This window comes from Bubalus bubalis, chromosome X (genome assembly GCF_019923935.1).
Source record: "Bubalus bubalis isolate 160015118507 breed Murrah chromosome X, NDDB_SH_1, whole genome shotgun sequence".
Taxonomy (NCBI): domain Eukaryota; kingdom Metazoa; phylum Chordata; class Mammalia; order Artiodactyla; family Bovidae; genus Bubalus; species Bubalus bubalis.
The window spans coordinates 54,706,306-54,715,190 of NC_059181.1; the positions used below are offsets into that span (position 1 = coordinate 54,706,306).

The 8,885-nt window shown below is 44.7% G+C and overlaps 1 protein-coding gene across 1 annotated transcript in view; it reads left to right on the forward strand.

The window, feature by feature from the left end:
- DGKK (diacylglycerol kinase kappa) overlaps window positions 1-6,836 on the forward strand; it is a 160,038-nt gene extending 153,202 nt beyond the window's left edge. The window contains exons 17-22 of the mRNA XM_045164345.1: window positions 334-430; window positions 700-807; window positions 1,441-1,554; window positions 1,901-2,035; window positions 5,808-5,968; window positions 6,659-6,836. Coding sequence (XP_045020280.1) covers window positions 334-430; window positions 700-807; window positions 1,441-1,554; window positions 1,901-2,035; window positions 5,808-5,968; window positions 6,659-6,836 — 793 coding nt within the window. The remainder of the gene's footprint in view (window positions 1-333; window positions 431-699; window positions 808-1,440; window positions 1,555-1,900; window positions 2,036-5,807; window positions 5,969-6,658) is intronic.
- Window positions 6,837-8,885: the final 2,049 nt, after the last annotated feature.

Here is an 8,885-nt window from a genome sequence, read left to right on the forward strand (position 1 = left end):
ACTTAACACATACAAGCCAGTTACGCTCACAGCTTTTTATGAGCTTTATTTTAAAATATAGCCTATCTCTTGCAAAACTGAACCAATATCCACAGCAAGTGACAAATCAATGGGATGCTGAGGTCTCAAGGACACCCAGGAACCCATTACAGCTGGTGTATGAATAAGGATTCCAGTTACACTATCCTAGCATTCCCTCTTGTGTCACGTTACCATGACTCCTCCCTATAACAAGGCACTTGAGGAATAAGATGGTATCTCGTCTTACTTTTCTTCATCCGTTTACCTTTATTCACCCTCTGACTATCGTTCTCTACCTTTATCTCCCTGTAGTAGCCGCTTTAAGAACAAGATGTGGTATGGCCTTCTGGGAAGCAAGGAACTCTTTCAGCGCTCTTACAGGAAACTGGAAGAACGAGTGCACCTAGAGGTCAGTGGAAAAAGAGGATGATCCTTCCTGGGCATGAAGAAAGGAAATATCATGACCTTGGGAATCAACTTCCCTCTTTATCCTTAGTTTTTCTCAAGCTTTAACTCTGATCCTCACTTATGGGAGGAAAGCATGAAGATAGGTTTCCATTTTATGGATAAGAAAATGATAACATGATGAGAAGACAGAGCCTTTCCCCCATGTCTGTAAATATCCCTTCACACTGGTATCTGAAGAGCCAGCCAATAAGGGCTACTCTTTTCTTTCAGTGTGATGGAGAGGCCATCTCCTTGCCAAATCTGCAAGGCATTGTAGTGCTCAACATTACCAGCTATGCCGGAGGCGTCAACTTTTGGGGAAGCAGCACGGCAACCACAGTGAGTATGGAACAGGGAATGGGGAGGGAGAAAATCTTGACCCCTCTAAAGTCTATCAGAAAGGAGAGCTGAACTGACTGGAGTGTGGGGGAAAAGGAGGCAGGCTGGGGACCATTATTAGCAGCTGTATGATGTGTATTTTTAAGGCAATTACCACCCCATAGCACAAGAATCAACCAAAAACCTGAGGATCAGATCAATTCTTCTGTGTTGCATGGACTTTGAATTTTCCATTTCTCAAGCCTGAATGATCCTTGAAAGGTTGACTACATCATGATCTTTTCTCTACGGAGGTCTATCAATAAAATCTCCTGAGAAATTGGTCATGAATCCTTTCCTCTGAGCTCGCCCAAGAAGGCCATGAGACCAGTGGCTTTGGGGATTTATGATGCTATATTGGACAGGGAGGGAACCAGCTAAGAGTTGTGATCTCAAAAGGAGCTGAGTTTAGGTCTCAGTGCCTTTCTCCCAAGTTGGCTTCCTGACCTCATCCTTCCCCTTTTCATAATGTAGTAGTTTCTCCACTCTTCATGAGCTAGAAAAAATTTTACCATGAGCTTTCAAAGCATACCTGCTTGTGACAAAGTGTGGTTCTTCAAGAGTGAGATATGTGACACAGTTCTTTTTCTTCAGGAATATGAGGCTCCTGCGATAGATGACGGGAAGCTAGAGGTAGTGGCAATCTTTGGTTCTGTACAGATGGCAATGTCTCGTATCATCAACCTGCATCATCATCGCATCGCCCAGGTAGGCACATGCTGGGTGGGCACCAGAAAGGGTCTGAGCTCTATGGCTACAACACAGGATGTGGGGTGCTCCCAGGAATTTAACCAGGTATAAGAATGGCAGGGTGGAGGGAGTAGGGTATCTGGCAGGCACCAAGGTGCTGGCTGAGGTTAGAAATAAAGGTGGAAGGGACCAAAGGAGCAAAAAGTCTATAGCAAACATGTTTCCTCCCTGGGATAGTCTGATTCACAATTTTGCTGATCCTGTTCAGATACGCATTTAGGCTGTGACTGTGAGATTATCAAATTAGTCTATAGTCATTGCCTGATTTTTCTTCCCCATTCTCCCTCCTCTTCTTCTCTGGCAGTGCCGTGAGGTGATGATAACTATCAATGGTGAAGAAGGTATCCCAGTGCAGGTGGATGGAGAGGCCTGGGTTCAGAGGCCAGGCCTTATCAAGATTAGATACAAGAACACTGCTCAGATGTTGACCAGAGATCGGGTAAGAAAGGAAAGGCTCGTCTTGGGCTCCTCCATTGTCTCATCTACAGCTATCACTTGAGTACTGAATGCTTCCAGTCAGGCAGAATTTCTCAAAGGGAGGTCTGCATGACATCTCAGAATCACCTTGGGTGCCTGTTAGAGATGCTCATTCCTAGGCCCCACAGGGTCCCACTGCATCAGAATGGGGAAGGGTATTTCCTGGGAACTTGCATTTGCAGACAAACTGTCTGAGATACTCTCATACATAGAGACACTTGCAAAGCACTGTCCAAGAGAGTGAGACAAGGAGCTGCCTCCTGTGGTTTTCAACAAAGTTGTCCTCATTCTTACAATGCACAGAGAGCTAAAGACCTCACTGGTTATGGAGAAATCTGCTCCCCCAACAAGATATTCTTCATTGAATAGGATCTTTAGGTTCCAAATGGTATGGACCTAACAGAAGCAAAAGATATTAAGAAGAGGTGGCAAGAATACACAGAAGAACTGTACAAAAAAGATCTTCATGATGAAGATAATCACGATGGTGTGATCACTGACCTAGAGCCAGACATCCTGGAATGTGAAGTCAAGTGGGCCTTAGAAAGCATCACTACGAACAAAGCTAGTGGAAGTGATGGAATTCCAGTTGAGCTATTTCAAATCTTGAAAGATGATGCTGTGAAAGTGCTGCACTCAATATGCCAGCAAATTTGGAAAACTCAGCAGTGGCCACAGGACTGGAAAAGCTCAGTTTTCATTCCAATCCCAAAGAAAGGCAATGCCAAAGAATGCTCAAACTACTGCACAATTGCACACATCTCACACACTAGTAAAGTAATGCTCAAAATTCTCCAAGCCAGGCTTCAGCAGTACATGAACCATGAACTTCCTGATGTTCAAGCTGGTTTTAGAAAAGGCAGAAGAACCAGAGGTCAAATTGCCAACATCTGCTAGATCATGGAAAAAGCAAGAGAGTTCCAGAAAAGCATCTATTTCTGCTTTATTGACTATGCCAAAGCCTTTGACTGTGTGGATCACAATAAACTGTGGAAAATTCTGAAAGAGATGGGAATACCAGACCACCTGACCTGCCTCTTGAGAAACCTGTATGCAGGTCAGGAAGCAACAGTTAGAACTGGACATGGAACAACAGACTGGTTCCAAGTAGGAAAAGGAGTACATCAAGGCTGTATATTGTCACCATGCTTATTTAACTTATGTGCAGAGTACATCATGAGAAACACTGGGCTGGAAGAAGCACAAGCTGGAATCAAGATTGCCAGGAGAAAGATCAATAACCTCAGATATGCAGATGGCACCGCCCTTATGGCAAAAAGTGAAGAGGAACTAAAAACCCTCTTGATGAAAGTGAAAAAGGAGAATGAAAAAGTTTGCTTAAAGCTCAACATTCAGAAAAGGAAGATCATGGCATCTGGTCCCATTACTTCATGGGAAATAGATGGGGAAACAGTGGAAACAGTGGCTGACTGTATTTTTCTGGGCTCCAAAATCACTACAGATGGTGACTGCAGCCATGAAATTAAAAGACGCTTACTCCTTGGAAGAAAGTTATGACCAACCTAGATAGCATATTAAAAAGCAGAGACATTACTTTGCCAACAAAGGCCCGTCTAGTCAAGGCTATGGTTTTTCCAGTGGTCATGTATGGATGTGCGAGTTGGACTGTGAAGAAAGCTGAGCACTGAAGAATTGATGCTTTTGAACCATGGTGTTGGAGAAGACTCTTGAGAGTCCCTTGGGCTGCAAGGAAATCCAACCAGTCCATCCTAAAGGAGATCAGTCCTGGGTGTTCTTTGGAATTACTGATGCTAAAGCTGAAACTCCAATACTTTGGCCACCTCATGCGAAGAGTTGACTCATTGGAAAAGACTCTGATGCTGGGAGGGACTGGGGGCAGGAGGAGAAGGGGACGACAGAGGATGAGATGGCTGGATGGCATCACCGACTCGATGGACGTGAGTTTGAGTGAACTCCAGGAGTTGGTGATGGACATGGAAGCCTGGAGTGCTGCAATTAATGGGGTCACAAAGAGTCGGACACGACTGAGCGACTGAACTGAACTGATAAGGCATCTTAAAGGGCTTCCCTGATAGCTCAGTTGGTAAAGAATCCACCTGCAATGAGGGAGACCTGGGTTCAGTCCTGGGTTGGGAAGATCCCCTGAAGAAGGGAACGACAAAAGAAAAAAAAAAAAAAAGAAGAAGAAGAAGGGAACGGCTACCCACTCCAGTATTCTGGCCTGGAGAATTCCATGGACTGTATAGTCCATGGGGTCACAAAGATTTGGACACAACAGAATGACTTTCACTTTCACAGCATCTTAAAATACTGCATTCACAAATATCACCCACCTCAGCTAAAGCACCTAAAGCTAGAAAGGAACCATTATTGATCAGTGTTAGTGATTACAGGCTTTCTTACACTGTGGCCTATGCACAGTCCATAGACACAGCACTAGTGAAGGCATGGGATGTCTAGTTTATAAACTATCTGCTTTGTGTGGGGCACTTTACATATATTCTCTCTCAAATAGATCTTCTCAACAATCTATGAGGTTCAGTTAAGTTCAGTCGCTCAGTCGTGTCCGACTCTTTGCAACCCCATGAACCGCAGCATGCCAGGCCTCCCTGTCCATCACCAACTCCCGGAGTTTACCCAAACTCACGTCCATTGAGTCGGTGATGCCGTCCAGCCATCTCATCCTCTGTCATCCCCTTGACCTCCTGCCCTCAATCTTTCCCAGCATCAGGGTCTTTTCAAATGAGTCAGCTCTTCACATCAGGTGGCCAAAGTATTGGAGTTTCAACATCAGTCTTTCCAATGAAAACCCAGGACTGATCTCCTGTAGGATGGACTGGTTGGATTTCCTTGAAGTCCAAGAGACTCTCAAGAGTTTTCTCCAATACCACAGTTCAAAAGCATCAATTCTTCAGCGCTCAGCTTTCTTCACAGTCCAACTCGCACATCCATACATGACCACAGGAAAAACCATAGCCTTGACTAGATGGACCTTTGTTGGCAAAGTAATGTCTCTGCTTTTTAATATGCTGTCTAGGTTGGTCGTAACTTTCCTTCCAAGGAGTAAGCGTCTTTTAATTTCATGGCTGCAATCACCATCTGCAGTGATTTTGGAGGCCACAAAAATAAAGTCAGCCACTGTTTCCACTGTTTGCCCATCTATTTGCCATGAAGTGATGAGACCAGATGCCATGATCTTAGTTTTCTGAATGTTGAGGTTTAAACCAACTTTTTCGCTCTCCTCTTTCTATGAGGTAGATACACTTATTCCCATTTTACAGGTGAGGAAAATAAGGACCAGAGAGGTTAAACACTTTTCTAAAAGTCACATGACTAGTGAATGACAGAAGCACAATTCAAAATTAAATTAGATACATCTGGGTCTAAAATCCATCAGCATATATTGCCTAGATTCGGCAAAGAAGGGAGCATGAAATGGGCTCCACTGTCTTACTGATCATGATGCCTTCCTATAGGAGCTTCTGGAAGGCAGACATCTGTCTGATTCAAGCATCTTGTCCCAAAACTTGGCATTGTAACAGTTAAAACAACAACAAAACTAAAAGTGCTTAGTATTAAAGACATTGAATAAAATGTTGGACAGATGTATAAAGTGTGGAGATGGGTGTACGGGGGAATATATGGGGCCCTCATTCCCCTTGACCCACACATATCAGACTCACAGACAGACCTGTCATGTGCCCTCTTAGCTAACAGCAGTCATTAGGATCTGCCACTGTCTTCATTTCCAGGACTTTGAGAACTCAATGAAAATGTGGGAGTGCAAGCATTCTGAAATCCAAGCTGCCTCTCAACCCCAGCTGGATTCCCAGGAATCTCAAGATAGCCTCTCTGATGAGGAGTATGCCCAGATGCAGCACTTAACTCAGCTTGCAGAAAACCTCATCAGCAGGTAAGTGGTCTGGCCCAGATACAGGCCTAGAAATCCCAAGAAGGGATGGGAAGAAGAAGCCACCTTGTGTCTGTAAGCTACTGGAGAGCCTGACCTCAGAAAGGAGTCTTGCCCAGAGTTCTAAGGATTGAAAGGGACTCTAACAATCCAGACAGGAAATAGTCTTTGTGGTCAGCTTGGACTTCTCCCATTAAGTCCAAAGATGAATTTTGATCTCTTCCTGCTGCCCCAGACCCAACAGGATTTAAAATGTTTATCCTTGGCCTTAAATATCAGGAAGGCCTTAGAGTTTCTGGAATCAGCTCCTTCCTCTATTCTAGCCTCCCACTCTTCCAAAGTACCTAGTATCTAATTCAGGTGAGATAAGGATGGACAAAGTGGGAATTCCCGGCAGTCCAGTGGTTAGGACTTGGTGCTTTCACTGCCAGGACCCGGGGTTCAAGCCCTGGTTGGGAAACTAAGATTCCCCCAAAAAAGGATGGACAAAAGGGAATACCTATAGAAGAGTAGAAACATTTTCTGGCATAAGTGGCTACCTAGAAACGAGTAGAAATAACAGGAGGGAGTAAAGAATACAATTCAGGTACTCAGAGCTTTCATTTTTACTTTTAATCCTAACCCTCACAAGTACCTCAGACCAGAAGTCCTTCAGAACTCTAGACTCATTTATTTCTCCTTGCTTTATTACAGACTTACTGACCTGAGCAAGGTCCACCAGCATGTGTCTGTCCTCATGGATTCTGTGAATGCCAGTGCTAACATCCTAAACGATGTATTTTACAAACAAGAGAGTGGCAATGAGACAGCTGCAGCTTCCTGCACTCCCATTGAGGTAAGGGAGGAAGGGGCAGATGAAGGAAAGGAGTAAACCAAATAGGAAAGGGAATAGAAAGGAAGGAAGAGGAACCAGAGGCTGGATAGAAAACCCGAGCAAATGACATGGCAGGAAACTGATGGATGGAGTAGAAAGGGAGGCAGATATTCCTTGACTTGTTACAGGTTCAGAGTGGCCACTGGGAGAATCCCATAGCAGACTTCATCAGCCTGAGAGCTATCTACCACACTGGTCTCAAGGAGAAATAGCCTGTGAATGGAGAGGAACTTGGCTTTGGCCCTTCCTCATCCCAGGTGGATCCCTGTATAACCTGTTAAGGTGATACTTGTCATTGAAACCTGAACTCCAGGCTGCCTTGGTTTTCCTCTTGAGGGAAAGGTCCATATTAGGATAGTTGATGTTAAATGTGCCATCTTGTGATTTGACCCACTGGCAGAAGAATTTTAAGTGATATTTTTAAAAGTAACTTTATGCTAAGAAAAACCATACAAAAGGGCCACATACAGGATCAGGGTCTCCTAAAATATAGGCTACCTATTTATGGGGGGCCAGATCTTCGTTGGAAGGGGCCTGGAGTTTCAAGAAGAGAGATGGTTAGGCCTAATTCCACATTCCTTGGAAAAGGTGGCTTTAGCTAGTGGAACGGAGAGGGCAATGGCACCCCAATCCAGTACTCTTGCCTGGAAAATCCCATGGATGGAGGACCCTAATTGGCTGCAGTCGATGGGGTCGCTCAGAGTCGGACACAACTGAGCGACTTCACTTTCACTTTTCACTTACATACATTGGAGAAGGAAATGGCAACCCACCCCAGTGTTCTTGCCTGGAGAATCCCAGGGACGGCAGAGCCTGGTGGGCTGCTGTCTATGGGGTTGCACAGAGTCAGACACGACTGAAGTGACTTAGCAGCAGCAGCAGCAGCAGCTAGTGGCAAGAAGTGGCCTTAAATTTATGTCCGGTTTGCATATTTTGTGTTTCCCTATACCCAGAGCATTCAATCAGTGATGATAAATGCAGAGTTGCCCTTTGTCACTACATAGGACACACCAGTACAGCTGCACTTATAGTTGATAGCTGGCATCAGTTTTGACTGGTTGGTGCCCATGCTGAACTATTAGTTGTGCTATATTGTGAATATTACTTTTTCATTTACAGCCACATCCTACTAGCCTGCCCCTACCTTCCCGCAGAAAAGCCAGTTGCATGCTTACTAACCAACAACTTCTCTCTCTTTGTCCTTTCCCTTCCTTTCTTTTCTTCTCCTCTCAGACTTTAACCAGAAATGATGCAGTAGATGTTACATTTAGTCTTAAAGGGCTCTACGATGACACCAAAGCTTTCCTGGATGAAAACTTGGTGAGTGGATGGGTTTGGAACAAGGGAGGGCAATGTATCGCGTCTGAAGTTGGTCACAGTCTGCACTTGGTTCTAAGGCATTGGAAAACATGTAGGAGCATTTGCCCAGGTGTTTATCTGGCAGTCCCTCCTGTGTCATCCTCACCTAGAGTTATCATCGATCATGTCACTTCATATATTATGCGAGTCTATAGGAACTATTGTATCCTTGAAGAAAAATCTCCCCCTCTCCTTTGGCAAATATCTCTTAGGTCCATACGAGACCAAACAGAAGTGGGGTGTTCTCATTACACCCAATACAGCTTCAGTAGAAAAGGGTGAGCTCTTTTGAGCTGCTCTGTGTCTCCCAAGTTTCCACAATATGTCTTTCACCATGTGGGAAGAGAGTAAGGAACAGTGGGGGAAATTGGCGGTCTCTGAGTTCAAATCTGCCAGTTACTAACTATTAATTTCCTAAGGATGCTGTAACAAACACTGAAAACTGGGTGACTTTGGACAACAGAACGTCAATGTTTCACTGTTCTGTAGGCTAGCGGCCTGAAATCAAGGTGTCAGCAGGCTTATGTTCCCTCTGAAACCTATAGGGAAATCCTTCCTTGCCTCTTCCCAGCTCCTGGTGATTTGTTGGCAGTGTTTGGAGCATTCCTTGGCTTGTAATACAGATGCACTGCTCCAATCCTCCATATTCACATGGTGCGCTCTCTGTCTTCCCATGGCCATCTCCTT